This window comes from Nycticebus coucang, chromosome 12 (genome assembly GCF_027406575.1).
Source record: "Nycticebus coucang isolate mNycCou1 chromosome 12, mNycCou1.pri, whole genome shotgun sequence".
Lineage (NCBI taxonomy): Eukaryota > Metazoa > Chordata > Mammalia > Primates > Lorisidae > Nycticebus > Nycticebus coucang.
This window is the reverse complement of record NC_069791.1, coordinates 49,310,102-49,336,660: the sequence shown is the minus strand read 5'-3', so window position 1 is coordinate 49,336,660 and position 26,559 is coordinate 49,310,102. Positions and strand designations below refer to the sequence as shown.

General features: G+C 37.1%; 1 protein-coding gene and 1 pseudogene across 2 annotated transcripts; one reads left to right on the top strand and one right to left on the bottom strand.

Moving 5' to 3' along the window:
* Nucleotides 1–5,566: 5,566 nt before the first annotated feature.
* On the top strand, nt 5,567–6,751 carry LOC128561779 (heterogeneous nuclear ribonucleoprotein D-like; annotated as a pseudogene). Its single transcript, XR_008373335.1, has one exon. The product of XR_008373335.1 is annotated as a heterogeneous nuclear ribonucleoprotein D-like (transcript).
* A 13,557-nt stretch (nt 6,752–20,308) lies between these two features.
* On the bottom strand, nt 20,309–24,666 carry LOC128561951 (NKG2-A/NKG2-B type II integral membrane protein-like). Its single transcript, XM_053556606.1, is given in 6 exon segments — nt 20,309–20,417; nt 21,390–21,490; nt 22,523–22,674; nt 23,184–23,237; nt 24,018–24,113; nt 24,489–24,666. Coding segments are annotated over 6 exon segments (690 nt in total).
* Nucleotides 24,667–26,559: the final 1,893 nt, after the last annotated feature.

Sequence of the window (26,559 nt, the reverse complement as noted above, 5' to 3'; positions counted from 1 at the left end):
ATCCTCTGACCCCTAAACATACTAAAGATATGAATTTGGGTGTTTTTTAGTTTTTGCGTGTTATTGGTGTATGTTTTAATACTATTTTAGGAGATTAAGATTTAGGCAACTGCCATTACCTATCTTTGTATTGATTTTATTTCAATGAATACCTAGTTTCAGCAAAATTCTCTGCTATCTATGCCTATCTCTGGTGGGAGTAGCAAAATTGAAATAATATTCATTGTTTTAATGATTAATGACAATTAATATATAGATAAACAGAGACTATCCAATGATAATAACTTAATTGAATAAAATTAGTGGTTAACCAGAGATAATTTTGTTCACAAGCAATGCAAATGACTGTACTACTGCTCATTTAACTTACTAAAAAACATTTCGCCTCAATGTTTTTTTCAGAAATAAAGAACCACTATAAATTTGGAGGAAGAAATCTCCATTTGATCCTGCAATCCCATTGATACAGGGTGGGTGGTGCCCCAGCTCAGGCTGCACCAGACCTTCCAGGAGGACCTGCCACACCTTCTGTGTCTGTGCCCAGAGGGGTGTTGGTGAGGTGGCCCTGGCAGGCCAGGGCTAAAAAGCCAAGTGCTGTGGAGTTGGGCCACCATGGCCTAAGTCCAAAGGAAGTTGAGGGAGGCCTCGGACAGCTCACTCTGCTGTCAGAGTACAGTACCTACCAGTGTGAAGCTGCCCTATGCAGCACACACAACTTCTAATGCTGAAAATGACAGTGAACAGGGTTCCCCCATTGATGGCTGAACAGGGTTCCCTGATTTGATAGGCCTGAGCAATTTCATGAAGAAACTATATTCATTCATTCATTAATGTGCTCAGTCACTTTGAAAAAGTGTTTTTCCATCTACCAAGTCCTGGGCAAATGTAACTCTCCTGGCTATATATACCCCTAGACAAAGGAGCCACACAGAGATTTTCTGACTAGAGTCTTTTCCTCTGCCAAAAGCTCTGGTGCTTTTTCAGTATTCTTTTCTGTGTAATAAATCCTATCTTACCAATGATCTGTGGTCTATCAGCTCATTCTTTGAATTCCTGAGACCAAGGACCTACTGAAGAAAGAAATTCCAATAGCACCATTACTGGGCATCTATCCAGAAAGGAAAAAAATAATAATTTTATGATAAGGACATTTAGAGTAGATTATTTATCACAGCTCAATTTTCAGCTGCCAAAATGTGGAAAAAACGTATATGCCCATAAACTCAGGAATGTGTTAAAAACTGTGGTACATGTATACCATGTCATACTATTAAGCCATTAAAAAGATAGAGACTTTACATCTTTTGTATTAACCTGGATGGAGTTAAAACATTTTCTTCTTAGCAAAGTATTAGAAGAATGGAAAAGCAATTATCCAAGGTATGTGATACTAATATGAAACCAGTTGATGATCTGATACACGTCCACATAAGAGAAAAACTCTATACAATTCAAGTCAAGGGGAGGAGGAATGATAGAGGCGAGAAAGGGGAGGATGGAAGAGGATTGGTGTGCTCCTATTTAATGAGCACTATGTAAGGTTATATGGGACACCTCTCAGTTTCAGAACACAACTACAAGAGGAACTTTACCTAACAAATGCAAACATTGTAACCTAGTTCTTTGACCCCCACATTAATTTGAAATTAAAAAAAGACATTATCAGTGAAATCACTGAGGTGATGTTACTGGGGTGATAATCATTCTTCTCTTCATGTCAATAAAAATTCATTTTCTTTCTAAGCCAGTAGAAGAATTAAAGAATACACAGTTCTCTGTATGATTCATCTTTATCAAAGCATCAAGATGTAATTGATAAAGTTTATATTAAAATAAAAATACAACAGAGTGACTTCAAGAACTGGTTAATACTAAGCTTGTAAATCTCAGAAAGTATCAATACTTACTTCAACTTTAGTATAATTCCATCCCTTCTAATCCTAATTACCTAACTTTTCTATGGCCAGTCATGATGGCTCATGCTGGTAACCCTGGGAGCCCAAGGCAGGTGGATTGCATGAGCTCAGGAGTAAGAAAGTTCCCTGAGCAAGAGCAAGATCCCATCTCTACTCAAGTAGAAAAACTAGCCAGGTATAGTAGAACACACCTGTAGTTCCAGCTACTCAGGAGGCTGAGGCAAGAGGACTGCTCAAGACAAAGAGTTGGAGGTTGCTAGGAGCTATGAGGCCACACCACTCGACCCAGAGTGACAAAATAATAATAAAAATAATAATAATGTCTTCTGCCTATTTTTTTTTAAATAAAGCAACAAAATATGCTCTGTACATTTTATTTATTTGGACTTTTATATTATACTTGTTTGCTTTGGATATCAGTTCTTGCTTGTTTTAATCACATTAACAGTGTGATTCTACTTGTGAATTAGTCATTTACTCATTACTCTGAGAATGGATAATTTAAAGAGTAAAGATTCTACTCTATTTTTGGATAAGAATAATAGCACACCGTACTCTATGAAAAATAAGTTCACATTGGTAAAGTTCATGTAGCCTCTTCTTCCCACTTCCAATATTCCTCTGAATACTAGAAATATTAGACAAAGGCATTCACTTCAAATTTATGTTGAGCCTTTTAACAGTTTTGATAAAATTTTGACTAAGCTCTCTCAGGCTATGAAATGCATTTTCATTACCAGCAACCATTGATAATTTCTTTCCTCACTCCAGCATGCATTCAAAGCCAACACTTTTATGACCACCTGTACTTAATTTTCTAGGACATTTCAGCAGGCACAGAATTTTTTCTAATTATTGCTCTTGTTATTTTATTATATTTTAAATTTTGATGAAGGCTCTGACACAGTACTCAAAAAAATTTAATTGTCAGATAAGATTTGGCTGAGTCTCCAAGAGTTAAATTTGGGGGTGCCTTCCCACTAGTGTTTTCCTTGGTAACTTTCTATCACTGTCACACCCATTTCCTTGGCAATTCTGTCTGCTGCCTCTAGAGCCTATTCAGGGCACACATCTAGTTTGAGCCATCAGCATCGTCATCGTTGCTGCAGTTGCAGTCCCCTTTACCTGCTTCTGGCTTCCACCCTTGTCCTCAGACAGGGCACCTGTGAACACCTACATTAAAGCAAGTTGCTCCTCTTATTAGAGCCCTCCGTGGCTCCCATCTCACTCAAAGCAAAATCAAAGTCCTCCCTGTGGCCCACAGGACCTGAAATATCTGCCTCTTCAGCTTTCTTCTCTTGTTGCCCGGTGCCAGACATCCTGTGTAAACCACCAGCCTATTCTTAGCCGTTAGTGGGATGTGTCAGCACTTATGGGGTTTTAGGAACCTGGATTCTGATCAATAAGCTCTCCAGAAATGCCTAGCCTGAACTACACTAGAAACCTAACTCCCACATGTCACAATGGCCCTTATTCAAAAGTGAAAAAAGTGATAGATGCTGGCATGCATGCAGAGAACAAGATGTTAATCATGGTTAGTGGGACTGCAAATAAGTGTAAACTCTATAGAAAAGTTATGGAGATTCCCCCAAATAAATAAATGTAAAGAAAACAAATATAAAGAGAAGTCATTTTATAAAAACCATATGCACTCAAATGTTTATTGCAGCACAATTCACAATTGCACAGATGTAAAATCAACCTAAGTGCCCATCAATTCATTCATGCATAAAGAAAATATGTTATGTATATCATGGATTACTATTCAGTCATAAAAATGAATGAAATAATGTCTTTTCCACTTACTTAGATGGACTGCAGATTATTATTCTAAGTGAAGTTATCTCAGAAATAGAAACCAAACACTGTGTGTTCTCATTAATCATTCAAAACCAAGAATGGGGAAGAGTGGGAAACTGAAGAAAAAACACATGCCTCTGGAGTGCAATGAATATTATTCTGGTTACAGGCCTGACTCAAGCATGATTCGAAGTATTCAGGTAACAAAAACATTTGTCTCTCCTTAATAATTTAAATTTTTATTGATTTAAAAAATTAAAATAAAGAAAGGAAGATATACACTGTGCAACAAAATAAAGTAGAAAACTTCTGGAGTTAATGTAGTGTCACTATGTAAGGCAAAAATAATTATTGGGAATACACTTTAATGATAATTGATTTATTTTTCAAACCAGTAGTTAATTTCTTTTAAAATATGCATGTACCTAAGAATACTATTTCAACATAGAACTCAAAAGAAGTGAATGAATAAATAATCATCATGTAATAAATAATTCTGACTCACTATTTATTGCCCAGGTACAATAGTGAGCTTTTAGAAAGTTTTTTTTGTATTTTTTTATTTTTTCTAATTAATATAAGGATGCAATTTTTAGGTTACATTGTTCTCATTTGCAAGGAAAAGTTCCATTTGTAGAAGAGCCTCTCACCCAGGGGGCCTGTTATAAACCCTCACAAGGTGCACTTTAGGTGAGAATCTGCCTCATGCCCTTCCTCCATCTGTCAAACATCCTCCCCCTCCGCCTTCTGCTTCCCTCTACCCCCATATTGGACTATATTAATGTTTTATTATAATATAAGCATCTAATTATTTATATATTGATTTCATATTAGTAAGGAGTACATTGGATGTTTATTTTTTCATTCTTGTGATACTTTACTAAGAAGAATGTATTTCAACTTCATCTAGGTAAATGTAAAAATGTAAAATCTCCATCTTTTTTAAAGCTGAATAGTATTCTGTGTTTTACGTATACCGCAGTTTGTTGATCCATTCACTGGTTGATAGGCACTTAGTTTCCATGACTTATCAATTATCAATTGAGCCACAATAAACTTTCTAGTGTAAGTGTATTTGTGGTAAAATGCTTTTTGTTCTTCTGGGTAGATACCTAGTAATGGGATTGCAGGGTCAAATGAAAGGTCTACTTTTAGAGGTTTGAGGATTCTCCATACTTCTCTCCAAAAAGGCTGTATTAGTTTTCAATCCCACTATCAGTGTAGATTCTCTCCACATCCATGCATGCATCTGATGTTTCAGTACTTTGTGATGTGGGCTAATATTTCTTTGGTTAGGTGATATCTTAGAGTGGTTTTGATTTCCATTTCTCTGATGATTAAAGACTGAGCATTTTTTCATGTGTTTGTTGGCCATTTTTCTGTCATCCTCAGAGAAGTTTCTGTTCAAATCTGTTGCCCACTTATGCAGAGGGTTGTTTATACATTTCTTATTGTTTTAGTTCCCTGTAGATTCTAATTATCAGGCCTTTGTCAAATTTATAACAGGCAAAAATCTTCCAATCTGAAGGCTGTTTGCTATGTTTGTGGTACCCTTACCTGTGCAAAAGCTTTTTAGCTTGATCAATTCCAAGTTACTTATTTTTGATGTTGTTGCAATTGCTAGGAGGGTCTTCTTCATAAAGTTTTTTCCTGGGCCAAAATCTTCAAGTGTTTTTCCCGTACTCTCTTCTAGAATTTTTAATATTTCATGCCTTAAATTTAAATATTTTATTCAATGAAAATCAATTTTTGCTCTTCCGCTGCCATTTTAAATCCAGCTCCATACAACGCTCCCCGCAGCTGCTGCAGCGACCCGGACTGCGCGCCAGCAACCCGCTGCCCACAGCTCTGCCACCAGGGAGGACATGACCCAGTACAGCAACATAGAGGAATTCGCAGAGGGATCCAAGATCAACGCGAGCAAGAATCAGCAGGATGACGGTAAAATGTTTATTGGAGGCTTGAGCTAGGATACAAGCAAGAAAGATCTGACTGAATATTTGTCTCGATTTGGGGAAGTTGTAGACTGCACAATAAAAACAGATCCAGTCACTGGAATATCAAGAGGATTTGGATTTGTGCTTTTCAAAGATGCTGCTAGTGTTGATAAGGTTTTGGAACTGAAAGAACACAAACTGGATGGCAAATTGATAGACCCCAAAAGAGCCAAAGCTTTAAAAGGGAAAGAGCCCCCTAAAAAGGTTTTTGTGGGAGGATTGAGCCCAGATACTTCTGAAGAACAAATTAAAGAATATTTTGGAGCCTTTGGAGAGATTGAAAATATTGAACTTCCCATGGATACAAAAACAAATGAAAGGAGAGGATTTTGTTTTATCACATATACAGATGAAGAGCCAGTAAAGAAATTGTTAGAAAGCAGATATCATCAAATTGGTTCTGGGAAGTGTGAAATCAAAGTTGCACAGCCCAAAGAAGTGTATAGACAGCAACAGCAACAACAGAAAGGAGGAAGAGGTGCTGCGTCCAGTGGACGAGGTGGTACCAGGGGGAGAGGCCGAGGTCAGGGCCAGAACTGGAACCAAGGATTTAATAACTATTATGATCATGCATATGGAAATTACAATAGTGCCTATGGTGGTGATCAAAACTATAGTGGCTATGGCGGATATGATTATACTGAGTATAACTATGGGAACTATGGGTATGGACAGGGATATGCAGACAACAGAGCACCTATGACAAGGCATCTCGAGGGGGTGGCAATCACCAAAACAATTACCAGCCATACTAAAGGAGGACATTAGAGAAAACAGGAGGAAATCCTAATGTAACCCATCTTGCAGGACAACAACAAAGATTGGTCTTCTGTTGATCTAAGATAATTATTTTGTAAAAGACTTTCTAGTGTACAAGACACAAGTGTGTCCAGCTGTATATAGCTGCCAATTAGTTTTCTTTGTTTTTACTTCGTCCTTTGCTATCTGTGTTATGACTCAATGTGGATTTGTGTTTATATACATTTTGTTTGTATGACTTCATGTTAAACTTCAAATAAATGCTTCCTTATGTGAAAACAAAAAAAAAAGAAAATCAATTTTTGTCAATGTTCAGAGATGCAGGTCTCGTTTCAGTCTTCTACATGTGGATAACAAGTACTCCCAGCACCATTTGTTAAATAAGAATTCTTTTCCCCATTGAATATTTTTGTTAGGCTTATCAAAGATTCAATGATGATATATGACTGGGGTTTATCTCCAGATTCTCTATCTTAGTTCATAGATCTATGTCTCTATTTTTGTGTCCGGACCGTGCTGTTTTGATCACTATAGCCTTGTAATGTAACCTAAAGTCTGGCAATGTGATGACTCCAGGTTTGTTTTTATTTCCAAGAACTGTATTCAGGGTTTTTTCTGGTTCCATTATGAATTGAAGTACTATTTTTAAAGTTCTTTAAAGTTTGACATTGGTGCTTTGATAGGGATTAAATTAAATCTGTGGATTGCTTTGGGTAGTATGGATATTTTAACAATGTTGATTCTTCCCAGCCATGAGCATGGTATGTTCTTCATTTGTTGATGTCTTCTGCTATTTCCTTTCTCAAAGTTTTACAATTCCCTTTATAGAGATCTTTCATGTCTTTTGTTAGATATATTCCTGGGTATTTCATCTCTTTCGTGATATTGTAAAATGAATAGAGTCTTTGATTTATTCTCAGCTTGACAATTGTTGGCATATATGAAGGCTACTGATTTATGGGTATTGATTTTGTATCCTGAGAAACTGCTGTATTCCTTGATCACTTCTAAGAGCTTTGTACTTGAGTCCCTGGGGCTTTCCAGGGATAAGATCATGTCATCCTCAAAGAGGGTGAGTTTGACCTCCTCTGCCCCAATTTGGATTCCTTTGATCTCCTTCTCTTGCCTGATTGCAAAGGCTAGGACTTGCAACACTACGTTAAATAGCAGTGGAGACAGTGGGCATCCTTGTCTGGTTCCAAAGTGAAATTGCTTTGAGTTTTACTCCATTCAATATGATATTGGCTGTGGGTTTCCTATAGATAGCCTCTATCAGCTTAAGGAATGTTCCTTCTCGGCCTATTTTCTTGAGTGTTTTTATCATAAAAGGATGCTGGATATTGTCAAAGCCTTTTCTGCATCAATTTAAAGAATCCTATGCTTTTTGTTTTTGATTCTATTTATGTGGTGAATTATATTTATAGATTTGGGTGTGGTGAACCAACCCTGTGTCTCTGGAATAAAACCTACTTGATCATGGGTTTTTTTTTTCTTTTTTTTTTTTATTAAATCATAACTGTATACATTGATATGATGATGGGGCATCATACACTTGCTTCATAAACCATTTGACACATTTTTATCACAGTGGTTAACATAGCCTTTCCGGCATTATCTCAGTTACTGTGCCAAAACATTTACATTCTACATTTACCAAGTTTCGCAAATACCCCTGTAAGATGCACCACAGGTGTGATCCCACCGATCCCCCTCCCTCTACCCACCTCCCCCTTTCCCACTTCCCCCTATTGTTAAGTTGTAGCTGGGTTATAGCTTTCATGTGAGAGTCCCAAATTAGTTTCATAGTAGGGCTGTGTACATTGGGTACTTTTTCTTCCATTCTTGGGATACTTTACTAAGAAGAATATGTTCCAGCTCCATCCATGTAAACATGAAAGAGGTAAAGTCTCCATCTTTCTTTAAGGCTGCATAGTATTCCATGGTATACATATACCACAATTTATTAATCCATTCGTGGATCGATGGGCACTTGGGCTTTTTCCATGACTTAGCTATTATGAATTGGGCTGCAATAAACATTCTGGTACAAATATCTTTGTTATGATGTGATTTTTGGTCTTCTGGGTATATGCCCAGCAGAGGAATTACAGGATTGAATGGCAGATCTATTTTTAGATCTCTGAGTGTTCTCCATATATCTTTCCAAAAGGAATGTATTAATTTGCATTCCCACCAGCAGTGCAGAAGTGTTCCCTTTTCTCCGCATCCACGCCAACATCTCTGGTCTTGAGATTTTGTGATATAGGCCAGTCTCATTGGAGTTAGATGATATCTCAAAGTAGTTTTGAGTTGCATTTCTCTGATGATTAAAGATGATGAGCATTTTTTCATATGTCTGAAGGCCTTGCGCCTGTCTTCTTCAGAGAAGTTTCTCTTCAAATCCCTTGCCCAGCCTGCGATGGGATCCCTTGTTTTTTTCTTGCTGATGCGTTTGAGTTCTCTGTGGATTCTGGTTATTAAACCTTTGTCAGAGATATACCCTGCAAATATCTTCTCCCATTCTGAGGGCTGTCTGCTTGCTCTGCTTACTGTGTTCTTAGCTGTGCAGAAGCTTTTTAGTTTGATCAAGTCCCAGTAGTGTATTTTTGAAGCTGCTTCAATTGCCCGGGGGGTTCTCCTCATGAAATACTCACCCAGACCAATTTCTTCAAGGGTTTTCCCTGCATTCTCCTCTAGTATTTTTATAGTTTCATGTTTTAAGTTTAAATCTTTAATCCAATGAGAGTCTATCTTAGTTAATGGTGAAAGGTGTGGGTTCAATTTCAGTCTTCTGCAGGTTGCCAGCCAGTTCACCCAGCACCATTTGTTAAATAGGGAATCTTTTCCCCACTGAATGTTTTTAATTGGCTTGTCAAAAATCAAATAGCGGTAAGTAGCTGGATTCATCTCTTCGTTCTCTATTCTGTTCCAGATATCTATTTCTCTGTTTTTGTGCCAATACCATGCTGTTTTGATCACTATCGATTTGTAGTAAAGTCTGAGGTCTGGTAGTGTGATTCCTCCTGTTTTGTTTTTATTTCTGAGTAATGTCTTGGCTATTCAAGGTTTTTTCTCATTCCATATAAAACGAAGTAATGTTTTTTCAAGATCTTTAAAATATGACAGTGGAGCTTTAATAGGGAGTGCATTGAAATTATATATTGCTTTGGGTAGTATGGACATTTTGATAATGTTGATTCTTCCCAGCCATGAGCATGGTATGTTTTTCCATTTGTTAACATTTTCAGCTATTTCTTTTCTTAGAGTTTCATAGTTCTCTTTATAGAGATCTTTCACGTCTTTTGTTAGGTAAATTCCCAAATATTTCATCTTCTTTGGCACTACTGTGAATGGGATAGAGTCCTTAACTGCTTTTTCAATTTGACTGTTGTTGGTGTATATAAAGGCTACCAATTTATGAATGTTGATTTTGTAACCTGAGACGCTGCTGTATTCCTTGATCACTTCTAGGAGTTTTGTAGTAGAGTCCCTAGTGTTTTCCAGATACACAATCATATCATCTGCGAAGAGCGAGAGTTTGATCTCTTCTGACCCTATATGGATACCCTTGATTGCCTTTTCTTCCCTAATTGCGGTGGCTAAAACTTCCATTACAATGTTGAAAAGAATGGAGACAATGGGCAGCCTTGTCTGGTTCCTGATCTGAGTGGAAATGATTCCAATTTAACTCCATTCAATATGATATTGGCTGTGGGTTTGCTGTAGATAGCCTGTATCAGTTTAAGAAAAGTCCCTTCTAGACCAATTTTCTGGAGTGTTCTGATCATGAAGGGAAGCTGGATATTATCAAAGGTTTTTCTGCATCAATTGAGGGAATCATATGGTCTTTGTTTTTTAATTTGTTTATGTGCTGAATTACATTTATAGATTTATGTATATTGAACCAGCCTTGAGACCCTGGGATAAAACCAACTTGGTCATGATGTATAATTTGTTTGATGTGTTGCTGGATTCTGTTTGTTAGGATCTTGTTGAATATTTTTGCATCTATATTCATTAGTGATATTGGTCTATAATTTTCTTTTCTTGTTGGGTCTTTTCCTGGTTTGGGGATCAGGGTGATGTTTGCTTCATAGAACGTGTTGGGTAGTCTTCCTTCTTTTTCTACATTTTGGAACAGGTTGAGTAATATAGGTACTAATTCCTCTTTAAAGGTTTGGTAGAATTCTGACGTGAAACCATCTGGTCCTGGGCTTTTCTTTTAAGGGAGGTTTTGTATAGTTGATGCTATTTCTGAACTTGATATGGGTCTGTTCAACATTTCCACTTGATTCTGGTTAAGTCTTGGAAGGTGGCATGCTTCCAAGTATCGGTCTATTTCCTTCAGATTTTCATATTTCTGAGAATAAAGTTTCTTGTAATATTCATTAAGGATTTTTTGGATTTCTGATGAGTCTGTGGTTATTTCGTTCTGTTGTTTCTGATTGATGATATTAGAGATTTTACTCTTTTTTTCCTGATTAGGTTGGCCAGAGGTTTATCTATTTTATTGACCTTTTCAAAAAACCAGCTTTTTGATTTATTGATCTGTTGTATTATTCTTTTGTTTTCAATTTCATTTAATTCTGCTCTAATTTTGGTTATTTCTTTTCTTCTACTGGGTTTGGGGTTGGAATGTTCTTCCTTTTCCAGTTGCGTGAGATGTCCCATTAAGTTGTTAACTTCCTCTCTTTCCGTTCTCTTGAGGAAGGCTTGCAGTGCTATAAATTTCCCTCTTAGAACTGCCTTTGCAGTGTCCCAGAGGTCCTGATAGTTTGTGTCTTCATTGTCGTTTTGTTCCAAAAAATTGGCGATTTCTTTCTTAATCTCATCTCTGACCCAGCTATCATTCAGCATAAGGTTATTTAACTTCCATGTTTTTGTATGGGTATGCAGATTCCTGTTGTTACTCAATTCAAGTTTTATTCCATGATGGTCCGAGAAGATGCATGGAATAATTTCTATTCCTTTAAATTTACTGAGGTTAGACTTGTGACCTAAAATGTGGTCAATTTTGGAGTAAGTTCCATGGGCTGATGAGAAGTATGTGTATTTAGTTTTGTTGGGATGAAATGTTCTGTAGATGTCTGCTAAATCTAAATATTGGATGGTTAGGTTTAAATCTAAGATTTCTTTGCTCAGCTTCTTTCTGGAGGATCGATCCAACACTGCCAAGGCAGTGTTGAAATCTCCGACGATTATGGAGCTGGAGGAAATCAAGTTACTCATGTCTGTTAGAGTTTCTCTTATAAATTGAGGTGCATTCTGGTTGGGTGCATAGATATTAATAATTGAGATCTCATCATATTGAGTATTACCCTTAACAAATATGAAGTGACCATTCTTGTCCTTCCTAACTTTTGATGGTTTAAAGCCTACTGTATCTGCAAATAAAATTGCAACACCTGCTTTTTTCTGATTACCATTTGCCTGAAATATGGATGACCATCCTTTCACCCTGAGTCTGTATTTGTCTTTTAAGTTGAGATGTGACTCTTGTATGCAACAAATATCTGGCTTGAGTTTTTGTATCCAGTCAGCTAACCTATGCCTCTTTAGAGGACAGTTTAAGCCATTCACATTGATGGAGAGTATTGATAATTCTGGTGGAATTTTGGGTATCGAGTTTTTCAAAGGTCCAATGGACTTTTTTAATCCTTTCGCCAATGTGGAAGTTGGAGTTTGACCAAAGTTTCTGAGTGAGTTTACTTTTGTGGTATAGGATTGGGTTGGTCATTGTGGAGGATAGGTCTGAGAACATCCTGAAGAGCTGGTTTACTTATGGCAAATTTTTTCAACATATGAATGTCATTGAAGTATTTAATTTCTCCATCATAGATGAAACTCAGTTTAGCTGGATACAAGATCCTGGGTTGAAAGTTTTTTTGCTTTAGGAGATTAAAAGTTGATGACCAGCCTCTTCTGGCTTGAAAAGTTTCAGCAGAGAGATCTGCAGTTATTCTAATATTCTTACCTTTGTACATTATAGTTTTCTTTCGCCGGGCTGCTTTGAGAATCTTCTCTTTCATGTTAACTTTAGTGAAGCTAAATATGATATGTCTGGGGGATGACTTATTGGGGTTGAATCGTGCTGGGGTTCTGAAGCTTTCTGCTATCTGAATTTCAGATTCTCTAGGCATGTCTGGAAAATTTTCTTTCATAATTTCATGCAGAAGGGCCTCTGTGCCCTTGGAGGCGACTTCATCATTCTCAGAAATTCCTATAATTCTTATGTTGCTTTTTTTCGAATTATCTGAGAGTTCTCTGAGTGAGTGATCCATTTTTGCTCTCCATTTCTCTTCCTCTTTGAGAGATTGGGAGCGTTCGAAGACTTTATCTTCAATGTCAGAAATCCTTTCTTCTGCTTGCTCCATTCTGTTACTGAGGGATTCTACTGTATTTTTCATATCTTTGAGGGCTGTAAGTTCTTGCTTCAGTGTGTCTAAGTCTTTGGTGGTTTTGTCTTTAAATTCGTTAAATTCTTGAGACAATTTTTGAATTTCTCCTCGAATTCCTAATTCCATTTTATTAATCTTGTCTGCAATCCAAATTCTGAATTCGATTTCTGACATCTCAGCCAGTTGTTTATGAATGGGATCTTCAATCACATCTGCCATATCTTTTCTTGGGGGGGTTGATCTATTCTGGTTATTCATGTTACCAGAGTTTTTCCGCTGATTCCGCCCCATGGTTATTTTACTCCCTTTGGTTTTTCCCCTGGGGTTTTATCGAGGGCCCGTAGAGTGTTGTGGCCTGAGAAACTGAGGCCCTGTCTGGTGTGGTGGAGCAAAGTGGTTCTGTCTTGCTTTTAGCTGGTTTCTGTTCGATCCTATTGCAACTTCTACTCTGGCTTGAAGTCTCAGCTGTGTGGAAAAATCAGCAATTAAGTCACCCCGCCTGCCCACCTCTGGCCCCAGTTGGAAAAGGAGAATCAAACCTTCCTACAATCGCACACCCACGGCACCGCCTGAAAAGTCCTCAGTCTATTAGCCCACTTCAAAAGGTCCAAATCAACTGTCTCAATCGGAACTTGTCTCGGGTGGGAGAGTTCAAGAGGTCTCTGGGAACTGGATCACAGGGGCCTGGTGACTCCTCTGACACGGCTCACCCCAGTGCAGCGTGGAGTCAGGAGGAGCCACCCAGGAAACAGAGCAGTCTAGGAAGGTTGACGTCTCCTTCCCCACTTTGCCCCTCCATCAGACCCAGTCACTGGTATCTCTGCAGATGGCTAACCCAGTTGCCTGCAGTGAACAGACACTCCAGGGGGTTTGCACCTGCCTGAATCGCAAGGAAGTCTGCCAGGCCCCTGCAGACTGCCGCTATCTAGCAGGAGGAGATGGGGCCTGACATCTTTGAGTGTTTGATGCAGGTGATGGGAAGGAGGTGTTCACTCAGGCTTAGCCCCGTCCCTGATGGATGCTGCTAACAGAACAGAACAGAATAGACAACTTTGCGGGGTTCTGTCTCTGTTCCTGTCGAAATCGCCTACAGAAGACGGGCTGTTTTGAGTTCAAACGTCTTTGCTGCTGGAGATTTGCGTCCGAACACCTCTCTGGGTCGGCCCCGCCCTGGAAGCTTCCCAGGTTTGTGAGCAGTGTCAGGAAATCCCCCGCTCACCGGTGGCCTCCTCTGGTTGCCCAGGGAGACAGGGGGTGTAGCCTCAGAATATCCAGAAGTGAGCGTTCTGCTGCTAAAGAAAAAACGGCTGTTGATCTACCTCCAGGGAACTGCTGCTCTGGTGTGGGCACTCAGGGACCCTTTTTTCCTCTGTCCCGCGCCCCAGAGTCAGCACTGAGCGGCCGCAGTTTGTGCTGGGTCCACACCCCTCAAGAGATCCCCCAAGAATCAGAACTCTTGGGGGATGGGCCCCCAGACCCCGATTGGGAGTGTGGGGGGGAAGCTAGAGTTTCATTCAGTTTTACGCAACACTACGGCCGGGGAGGGCTCCTGCACTGCACCGCAGGGAAGTGCCGCCAAGGCTTGATTTCCCCTCAGCAGAGTGCCCTCTCCTCGCTCACGTGTCCCAGAGTCAGCGCTGACCTGACGCAGCTCAGGCACTGTGCACTCCCCTTGAGAAATCACCCAAGGATCCAAACTCCGGGGGGATAGGCCCTCAGACCCCGAGTGAGAGTAGGGGCTCTCAGCTCTCAGCGGGGAAGCTAGAGTCTTATTCAGTCTTGTGCCCCGTAATGTTGCCCGGGGAGGGTTGCTGCACTGCACCGTAGGGAAATGCCGAGGTGTGACTCCCCCTCAGCCCGGTGCCCTCTCCTCACTCGCGCGCCTCAGAGTCAATGCTGACCAGTCGCAACTTGGGGACTGTCCACTCCCCTTGAGAAATCACCCTAGGATCCGAACTCCTGGGGGACAGGCCTCCAGACCTCAGTGGGCGGGAGGGGAGCACCGGGGATTCAGGGTTGCCGGCAAAGGAGTCCCAAAGTTTTATTCAGTTTTATGCCCGGCAGGAGAACGCCACGGCACCCCAGTAGGGGAGGTAGGTCCAGTTTTTAGAAGGTCTCTCCCTGGAGTGTAGTGGGAGGGCCTTTAATTTCTGCCCGCTTGTTCAATTGTGGGGCTCTTGAGCCGGTCTCATGGGGGAGCGGGACTCCCGTCCGCTTGGTGGTGGATTTTGTACCTTTTGTTTGCATCCTTGTGATCACAGCTTGCCTCAGCGGTGTTGATGTGCGTTCTTCAACCTTCTCTCTTGGTGAGGCTCAAGTCCACCAGGATACTTACTAAATTCCTGTCCCTTAACTCTCCTTCTGGACGGGAGCCTCTGTTGAAAGCTGGGTTCAGTCCGCCATCTTGTCTCCCTCCAACTTGATCATGGGTTTTTATCAATTTGAATGTGTTGTTGTATTGTTTGCTAATATCTTCTTTCATATTTTTACATCAATATTCATTAATGATATTGGTCTAAAGTTTTCTTTTTTGTTGGGTCCTTTCCTGATTTAGGGATCAGGGTAATATTTGCTTCATAGAATGTGTTGAGGAGGATTCCTTCTTTCTGTGTCTTTTGGAAAAGTTTATGCATTATAAGTACTGGTTCTTCTTTGAAGGTTTGATAGAATTCTGGTGTGAAACCATCTAGTCCAGGGGATTTGTTTTTGGGGAGATTTTGTATAATTGATGCTATTCAGTACTTGATATTGGCCTACTCAAGATTTCTAAATTGGTTAGATCATTCTTCCTTTTCTAGTTGCTTGAGATGGCCCATTAGGTTGCTGACTTGTTCTCTTTCTGTTTTCTTTCTTTCTTTATTTCTTTATTGCTTTATTTCTTTATCTCTTTCCTTCTTTTTCCAGTTTTGGTCAGGGCCAGGCTTGAACCTTCCACCCCCAGTATATTGGGCTGGTGTCCTACTCCTTGAGGCACAGGTGCTGCCCTCTCTTTCTGTTTTTTTTTTTTTTTTTTTTTTTTTTTCATGAAGACATCTAATGCTATAAATTTCCCTCTAAGGACTGCCTTTGAAGTATCCCACAGGTTTTGATAGTTTGTGGCTTCATTATTATTTTGTTCCAGAAATCTAATGATCTCTTTTTTGATGCCATCTATGACCCAGCTATCATTCAGCATAAGGTTATTCAGTTTCCATGATTTTATTTGAGTATGAAGATTTCTGTTGCTGTTGAGTTCAACTTTTATTCCATGATGTTCTGAGGAGATACAGGGGATAATTTATGTTCTTTTAATTTAGTTTAGGTTAGCCTTGTGACCTAAGATGTGATCAATTTTGGAGCATGATCTGTGGGCTGATGAGAAGAATGTATATTCAGTTTTGTTAGGATAAAGTGTTCTATAAATGTCTATTAACTCCTTTTGTTCTAAGGTTTTATTTATAGCCATTATTTATTTATTTAGTTTCTGCCTGGAGCATTTGTCCAGTCCTGCCAATAGGGTGTCAAAATCTCCAAGTATTATAGTGGGGGAAGATATCATATTTTTAAGATCAGTTAGGGTTTATTTTATACATCAAGGAGCATTAAAATAGGGTGCATAGAAGTTAACTGTTGAAATCTCTTCACAGTGTGTGTTTCCCTTAACCAGTATGTAATGTCCATCTTTGTCTTTCGTTATTTTTGTTGGTTTAAATCCAATTGTATCTGCATACAAGATTGCACACCAGCTTTTTTCTGCTTTCCATTTGCCTGGAATATGTTGCTCATCTCTTCACCCTGAGTATTGTTTTAACTTTGAGGTAAGGAGAATTTCTTGTAGGCAAAAGATATCTGGCCTGAGTTTTTGTATCCAGTTGACAGCCTATACCCCTTCAAAGGAGAGTTCAAATCATTCACATTAATTGAGAGAATTGATAGATGTGGCAGGGTTTTATTCATACTGTTTTTCAGAAGTCCAGAGCTGAATTTTATGCCTATCCCATTATGGAAGCTAGACTTTGTTCTCTAATTTCTAAGTAGGTTTTCTTTGGTGGTTACCCTCCTATTGATTGTTATGAAGAATTGGTCTATTAACAATTTATATTTGAATTTTGGTTTCAAAATTATAACATCATTATTAATAGTAATGCAAGCACATCAAGATATGACTCTTCCCTTAACTATTCCCACATGCGCTCTTCAGTGCCTTGTCTGGTGGTCCAAAGTCCAGTCCAAAGTCACTTAGACAATGGCCTGCCCATCTAATCAAGCTCAGAGAGCTGTGCCTGGTGGCAGGTACAAAGTTCAGTCAAAAGTCAAAGTCATTTAAGCACTGGCTCTGCCCACCCAATGGAGCTCAGAAGTTGTCCTAGAGGGCAGAGAACAGATCTGCATGAGAATTCCGGAGGAGCTGGAAATGGGTAGCTTACCCACTCCTCTGCCAAAGTTTGTACTGCCATGCTACTGCTCTCATGCTGCAGCTCAGTGACTGGTAGACTTCCAGAGGTTCCCAGTGAGCTTGCCAAACATTTCAGACCCTACAGGAGGCAATCCTTCTGGCAACTGGTGGGAGAGGGGGAGGGTGATCTGGGTGCTCCGGATTGCAGGATAAATATTTGGTCTTTTGTGCCAGACAGAATGGGGCTCATGCTCACTGGTGGGACCTTAATAATGAAGGACTGAGACTTAGTAATTGCACTCCTGTGAGATAAGGTGAGCAGACTTTTTAACCCTGTTTTTTGGCAGGCTGGTTGCCCACCAAACGGAGCTCCCTTTTAGGGGGAGGGGTCTCTCTTCATCTGAGATTTCAGCTCATACCTGTTGTTTTTTTTGCACTTTCTTTTTTCTGCTGCTTGAGTCAGCCTGGGTGATGTGTACCACACATAGACCTATCAGTGTGGAGCTCCTCACATTCAGCTTCTATCCACTTAAGTCCAACATCTCTCCTTTTGGGCATTAGCCTCTGGCAAAAGCAGCTTCTAGTCAGCCATTGTCCCACAATTCCCCCAGATGCAGGGATTTTGATTAGCTCTTTTCTTTCTATTCTTTTCTCTTTTCTTTTATCTCTCTCTCTCTCTCTTTCTTTTTTTCCCAGCTGGTCTTGCTCTGTTACCCAGGCTAGAGTACAGTGTCATGAGGACAGTTCTCTATAACCTCAAAATTCTGGACTCATGTGATCCTTTTTTATAGAAAGATTTAAACTAGACAATCATTATAAGCATGCATGTGCACAAACACAATACACTAATACAGAATATTCACATTTTTAAGTTTTCATGGAAAATTTCCCAAGGATATTCTATAACTTCATAATTCCAAGCAAGTTAATATCAAATACAGTACTACATTCCAAATACACTGCCACTAGCTGTTTGGCCAGCGGACATGTGTGATATAGACTGTCACTTTCAATAATAATTAATGAAAAATAAATAACACTTAAAACCAGTTCCTCTATCAGACCACAACATTAGAAGAAACATATAGACCATTTTAAGCTTCACAATAAATACTCTTTATTACAGTTTATTTAAATAGAAGTCTGTAACCAAAAATTAAAAAATCGACATGATTTTAATTGTCATATATTACTAAAGAAAATAAGAGGCAAAGAAATTAAAACAATGCATAGTAGCCATTTCAGTTATATGAATAAATAAAATAGAGACACAATTAGGTAGGATCAATAAAGCCAATGACATTTTCATTGAAAAGGTGTAAAAAAAATTGATAAAAACATTGTTTAAGAAAGTACCTGATAAGACACAAATGTTTTATTTCTAGATTGTTTGTGGGAATATCTTTTGGATATTACAGATGAAAAAGAAGTAATATCCATTTATAAATATAATTTAATATCCATTTGAAATAAAACATTCCTAAAATAGAAAAATTGACCAAATTATAGTTAAGATAACAGATACCTGAGTAAATCTACATGAACTAAATAAATTGAGTTTGTTGTATAAACATTCCTCCAAATATATTCTACAAAGTCAGATCACCTCACTCACTAGTGAATAATAATATTTCAAAATAAAACTCTTATACAAAGGCTTCCGTGGTATTCAAAAAGAAATGCTTCCCAGTGTAGTCTTGATAGCAAGAATGTTCAAGCACATAGCAATGAATAAAAGCATAATACAATCTGCCTGTGAACATGGATGAAGAAATAAATCTCACCTCTAATATAATATATGCTCTGATATTTTTAAAGAGCTAATACAGACAAACCGGGATAAGTTTATCTCAGAAACACAGACTGATTTAACATTTAAAAGTAATATAACTTATACACATTATACAGAGAAAATATATAGTTTCAAATGCTGCAAAAACAGTAAAAGTGCAGCATTTAGTCGAAGCAAAAGATATTAGAAAAATTAGATTATAAAATTACTGAAATATGAGAGAGTTATGATAAAAAACTTCTTAAATATGATGGAAATGTTGAATTTTTTCATCAAAACCAAGAAATAATACATATCACATACATAGAACCATTGTTATACATTCTCTTCATTATTGAAAATAAATTTTAAAAAAATTATGGCACCTGGGGAAAAAAAGTGTGATTATTACAGATAAAATAGTAGTTTACAAAAGAAACCCAGATAACTCTCTACTTGAATTATAGGATTTAATACACAAAATGAATGAAATAACTGGATAGAAGATCAACATGCAAACCTCAACCTTATTTTTATTTACAGCAACAAAATAATTAAAGAAAATTTAAAATAAAGATGCTATTTACAAAAGCATAAATGTGAAATATCTGTATTTCTATATTACTTATTACTTCAATATCAAAAATACAAAATATGACAGAGAGAAATTAAAGAAAACCTAATAGATTGACAGACATAGCACAATATTGCTTGGAAATGTCAACTTCATAAAGAGGAAGAATATTTAAGTAGGACAGTTCCAAACATAATCCCAGGAGAGTTATTTTCAAATATTTTTTATGGAGATGTCATGTAGATTGTATACTTTCCATCCATTTAAGGATAAAAATAAGTAAACTTTTAGCATATTTGCAGTTTTACTACAAAAATCAGCTCTGAAGGTTACAATATTCTCATCACCCCAAAATGAAAAAAAATGTAGCGATTTGTGGTCACGTCCTATTCCAATCTCCCCTTAGCCTTTGGCAACCACTATTCCACTATCTCTATGCGTTTGCCTCTTCTTAACATTTTATATAAAGAATCTGCACATAACATAGAACTTTAAAAAGGTGACATGTCACAAACACAATACTCTGCAAAAAAGAGCCAGACACAAAAGAAATGATATCCTGTTCTTTGTGATGTGTGTATTATACTACAAATATATTTGTTAATATTTTTATTTATAAACAAATAACAATTCATTTTGACTTATTCAATAAAAATATCATTTCCATTTCAGAAAATATAAAATTGCATAGCTGAATTCAAACTCAGGTGCTTTCCTTCTAAAGTTTGTGCTTACAGATGTAAATTCTTGAAGATCCACATACATCTGATTGAAGTCTGTAGAGTAGGAAAGCACAATTACGTTCACCAAGTTCTGTTTCTTCGATGCTGCAATAAAGAAAAATGCATATTTCTATCATATTTTATGGGGACAGCCCATGAAATGAGAGCATTTCCCATGTAATTTAAGAAAAAAAATTTATGAATACAATTAATGAGTTTCATGCAATGCAAAAATACATATTTCTGTCATATTTTATGGGGACAATCCATTAAACGAAAGCAATTTCCATGTAATTTAAGAAAAGAAATTCATGAATACAATTAATGAAGTTCTAATGCAATGCTAGTAAGTTTCAATGCAATTGCTATTATGAAAATAACACAATAATCCTCCATATCTATAAGGGATGTGCTTCAAGACCACCAGTAAATACCCAAAACCACCTATTCTACTGAACTCAACTATATACTGTGTTTATTCTATACATAAACACACCTGTGATAATGTTTTATTAGAAATTAGGTACAAAAAATGATTAAAAACAATAACTAATAGAACAAAACAGTAAGTACAACAACAGGCCAGCATCACTGCCCCTTGCCTTTGGGTGATTATTAAGTAAAATAGGAGATGCTTGAATGTGAGCACTGCACTATTATTACAACTGGTCTGCTCCCCAGAGGGCTTCTATGTGATTGATACATGGGTCATCTCTAGAGTGCAGATCTGCTGGTCAAACAGATGGTTCAGGTCCCAGGCAAGACAGAGAGGACCGATGTGAAATTTCATCCTGCTACTCACTCAGAACACTGAGCTCATAAAATGTTTTTTTCTCAGATTTTCATTTCAAAATATTCTGACCAGGGTTGGACTACGTTTACCTCAAACTACAGAAAGTGAATCCATTGACAAGGGGAGTCTACTGTGGTTCAATTTTTAATATTTACATCAACATTTCCCGAAATTTCAACATCTTCTAAATGCCTATACTTCAACTTAAACTTACTTATATTTGTCTCCTGTTGTTCTCCATTTTATTGTTTTTCAACTAGATAGCACCATTGAAAATAACTTACTTAAGTTTGAAAGTTGAGCCATTTATTGACACCCATGGATGACCACTGCTCTGACGAAAGATTCCAACCCATGACTAAAGTGACAGGGAATCCAGAAATTTCTACAAGAACATAAATATTCTATATTTAAATAATTATTGAAGATTTTACAAATGTTTAAAAGTGCAAGTACCATGTTCTTTCATTAGATCTATAATTGTCAAAACAAAATTAATATTTTAAGCAATATTAAAGTTGAAAACCACTTCATAATTTTGGCTTAAAATGAACTCTTAAACAATACTTAGTAATTTCATTCTTCTTCTTATTTTTAGTTTTGAAAATTATGATCCACGTAATTTAATAGGAACTCATGTTGGCAAAACAAATATAGCATGAATTTAAATAAATTTCCAATACATACATTTCTCCTGATGCTAATATAAACTCTGTGTTTCTCAGAGTTATCATTTTGAAAGGAATTGAAAGGGCCCCCATTAAGGAAATAAGAGACATAGAAGCCAAAAATACTGGCTTCTACTCCATCTAGGAAGCCCCTATGTTCTTGAGGGCATGTGGATAATACTCTAGTTAACTAAAGTTAAGAACTATAGCTCACTGAATTAATAGGGGTGACGTCCACAAATATCACAAAGGATAAAAGGAAACAGCTGTGAAAGTGCATATTGTCACTTATTAAAATTCAAAACTGGTAAAGTTTGTAATATCAAAATTCAGGACAGTGGTTTGAGAAGGAGGGAGGAGAAGTGATGAGATCATTCACAAGAGCAGGGCTACTGGGGCTAGAAACTCTTATTTTGCTATCTGATATGTATTATAGGAGTCCACTCTGTGATAAACTTGCACATTCACAATGTGTTTATACATTGTGCAACTAAATTGCAAAATTTAATTTAGAATAAAAGCATTTATAGAAGCATCGTTTTCCATGAGCAACAACAATTGGTAATACTTAAAAATACATTAGATTATAAGTAGAAACAAACAGTGCCTGGTGAAGTCACATGACAGAATAATGTATAGACCTGTAAATAATTAACCTAAAATATGTACAAGAATCTGATGAATTCTACAAATACAATATTGACTGAAATAAGCTTCTACTAAAATGTTTGAAACTTTTAACATCTTACCCTTTCTTCTTCACTATCTATGTAAAGCAGAGTGGAGTTCTTAGAAACACAGGCCGTCAAACTTTCATTCCAAGTTTTGCATTCCTTACCAACGTAGTAACAATTAGTGGAATATGTGAACCACTCTTCTGGACAATGACCACATTGATATGCTAAGGAAAAATTATGAATTACTATCTCCACAATATCAATTTTTAAGATGATTATTAGTTTATACATTTTCAAAGGTATAAAACTGTGTGTACATGTCTTTACATCCTCATAGGCATAAATATTTTAAAGAAAAGCACTCATACGTATGCACAGAAAAGTATCAACTTCTCATCTCCTAATCATACTGTCATATAAAGAAACACATCAAACAAAAATTCACCCTCCAAATGTCTGAAAAATCACCGAAAAAACTACTTTTCTTGGAAAATCAAAATGATTTAACTGTTTCCAAATGGTAGCAGTATAAATTTGAGTCAAATAGCAGAAAGAGGGTGCAGTGATTTCAAATGAGTATTTATACTTATTATTGAAGATAAGAGAATACCCCCCTATTACTTTTATCTCTGGAAATTTATTGTTCAATATTTTGTTACCCTTAAAAAATATCTATGATCATTTTTGCACAGCCAAAGATCAAAACAAAATATAAAATTATTAATATCGGTACCTTTCTGAGTTCCTATGTTCTGCGAAGAATTGCTCTGCGTCTGTGCTATCGTAGCTAGAAAAATTTAAGTAATCCTTATTAAAAATTAGTATCTAAAAATGTCACAATAATTATGGTCTTTGAAATATGCTGTATCACTTAGAATTATCTGTGGTAAAACTGATTTTAGCTAGAAAAAATAAAGTAAAGAAGATTTGAAGGAAAAATATCTTTTCAGAGCCTACAAAACCATACTTCACCACTTTTGTGTACTGCATATATTGTAATGCAGGAATTATTTGTTGTAACCACTAACAAAAATTAATTTTTATATGTTGGTAAGCTTTTCACTCTTCCTAAAATATGTCTATGTTATGAATTTTTTTTCTTTTTCATTGAGACAGAATCGCACCCTGTCACCCTTAGAAGAGTGTTGTGGTGTGATAGCTCATAGCAACCTCCAACTCTTGGGCTCAAGTGATCCTCTTGCCTCAGCCTCCCTAGTAGCTGAAACTTACAGGCATCTGCCAAAACATTTGGCTGGTTTTGTTTGTTTGTTTGTTTGTTTTGTTTATTGGTTAGCAGGCCCAGGTGGATTCCAGCCGACCAGCCACGAAGCAAATGGTTGGCACTCCAACCACTGAGCCCCAGGCACCCCTATGAAATTTTAATATATACATATATTTGAAAGCAAAGACTTTTTACAATTATTCTTTTAGTTATACTTTTGAAAAATTCTGAATACTCATTTCTCATTTAGTCTAAAACATGCTTTAAAATGAGAATTCTATGGCTTGATCTTATGAAGTGTTTAGAGGTACTTTCAACAATTCTTGCAAAACAAAACATACTTACAGGGAATGACAAGTCTGGTTACCACAGTGAATAGCAAGACAAGAGAGATGATTCCCAGGATTCCAGCCATGAGCTTCTCTGGAGGGAATGGTAAAGCTGCAGGGAGAGAAACGGAAACACTGAGAAAGGAGAGATGGAGGCAGTTTGTTAGAATACGTACAAGAGACCCCAGAGACCCCAGATACACAGGGGATCACCAAACCCACACCTACCACAGGAATCTTTCTCTCAGAATATAGCACTGCATTCTCAGTAAATGTAGTGCTCCATGAGTTGTTGGGAAAAGACTACAGATTTCAATAGCATGAGTAAAATTTGTCTGCTCATTTCATATTAAAATTGTATATGTCAACTCAGAACTCTGATCTTTAGGAATAAAACTATATAAGCATTCCCCGGTCTTTCCCACACCCCTGCACCACAACTGCCCATCCTGGAACAGTTGCATTGAGGAGCTATTGAGTTCTTCACCTTTGCAGTGGGAAACTTTGCCATCCTCTTGAAAATCCTGAGCTTCATTTTGAAGGTGCAATTCCACATAGGTCATTTCTTGTTCACATTCTGAAAAGGAGATTTTAGACTTTCTTTGCTGCTTCTTTGGGTTTTGGGGAAGATTCATTTCAGAGTAGATCACTCTTTGGTTATCCATCTTTGCAGCTGTGGGATGTCAGGGCCTGTGCTCTATGATACCTGGTCTTAAGAAAGTAGTAAATGGTTTTTATAATGACAAGAATCCTGGTGCAGTCAGAAAGCATGAGGTGGAGAGTGGGTATTGGTTCTCATTTTGCATTGAAGAATCTAAAGTTCTCACTCTTAATTTCTTTAAAGCTTACCAAGTTGTCTTAAGATAAAATATTTTTATAAGATTTTCTACACTTTTCAAAACATTGTTCCTGGAATAATGAAAGGTAAAGTAGCAAGTAGTAAGGAAATCCATAAAAGTATATATGTTTTTAAAAGTCTGATTAAAAGATACATTTTTACAGTAATATAATACATGTATCAAAAACTAAAATATTGTATTAGAAAATATATGTACTGATTGAAAATCAAATTTTGAAAGGCTGTAATGGGTTAAAGACTGAGTGATCTTAAAATGGAGAATAGGAAAGTTGGCATGTGTTTTAGCCTGTGCACTAATCACTTTTATTTTGTGCTTTATACTAATTTATTAAAGTGGACTTAGTATTATTCAGTGGACTTTCATTTGAATAACAAGAAATCATTAACTTAAATAGCATTAGAAAGACTACAAAATATCTTTGAGTCTTATTTACAGAAGATTTGGCAGTTAATTTTATTGTTAAAATATAAAACCATAAATTATAAATAGAAAATGTATATAAGCTATCGAAGAACACTTTTATTTCAGACTTCCAGAAAGTTATTATGTTAGTCAGTGTCAACAAAGCACACATTAGTAGTGTGAGTATTTTCATATAATGGAATGTCACTGGGCTCTGGAAGTCCCTGAGATCTAGAATTAATTCTGGCTTTGCAATTCACATGGTGTAACCTTTAAAAAGTTACTTAGTATCTAATAACCTGGCCTCATATTCTAAAATAGGAATAAGAGCATACAAAATATAATGTATGTAAAACATCTACCACTCAAGCCGGCACCTAGAGTTCTCTGTAAAAATTAGCTCTGTAGTTATTTTATTCACAATTGCTATTTTATTGTTTCTGATTCATGGCAGTAAGCGCATGGAAAATAAATCATTACACAAATTGTTTATATCAGTCTGGTACATTTTCCTGCAATATTTGATTAATCTTTTAATGTCTTTCAATTGTATATTAACTAAGTTCAGTATTTTATGTAATTTACCTTATCTTTATTTTAATTAAAAATAAAATATTCTTTGTTTTAATACAAGTCACTGAAGAATTATGTGCAGCTTTCATCATAGAAGTATTTCCTTTTAGTAATCTTTTATAGTGGGCAAGCTAAGTATGAATTATGTTATTATTCAGTGTCAATGTAATGATGGCTAATCCACCGTTAATTGTTCGCTGTGATGATATTTAGGGGTTTCCCTTAAATTATGTTTGCTAACTAACCCACATAAATGTCTTGATGTCTCCACAGGCAGCAATCTGCAAACTTGGGAACTCCTCCAACATATTTCATATATTAGATTTTTAACCCGAATTTTTCAAATAAAGAAATTGGTTTCTACTCTGGTTCTGCTGCATATTAATTTCCTCAGATGCATCATACCTAGTACTTAGAATGTTCTGCAAAATGAGGAAGGCTAGTTGAGAGATAGAGGGTAACAACACATACCTTCCACATCCATAAGGTCACGCATCCTTTAGGGCAGAACCCAGGTTGCTCTCAGGAAAGGCCCGAGGCAGCTGAGAAATAAAAGGTGAAATGTAAAGGCATCAGTTCTGGACAAGAACAAACAATGTCTGTGATCTTCACAGAGTGCCCTGCAGAGGCTCACAGGGCCTCAAGAGTGGAAAAGTAGATTTCTCATCATTGCGTCACTGAAGGTCTGCACAGGAAATTCTCACATACGAGCTAATGTGAAAT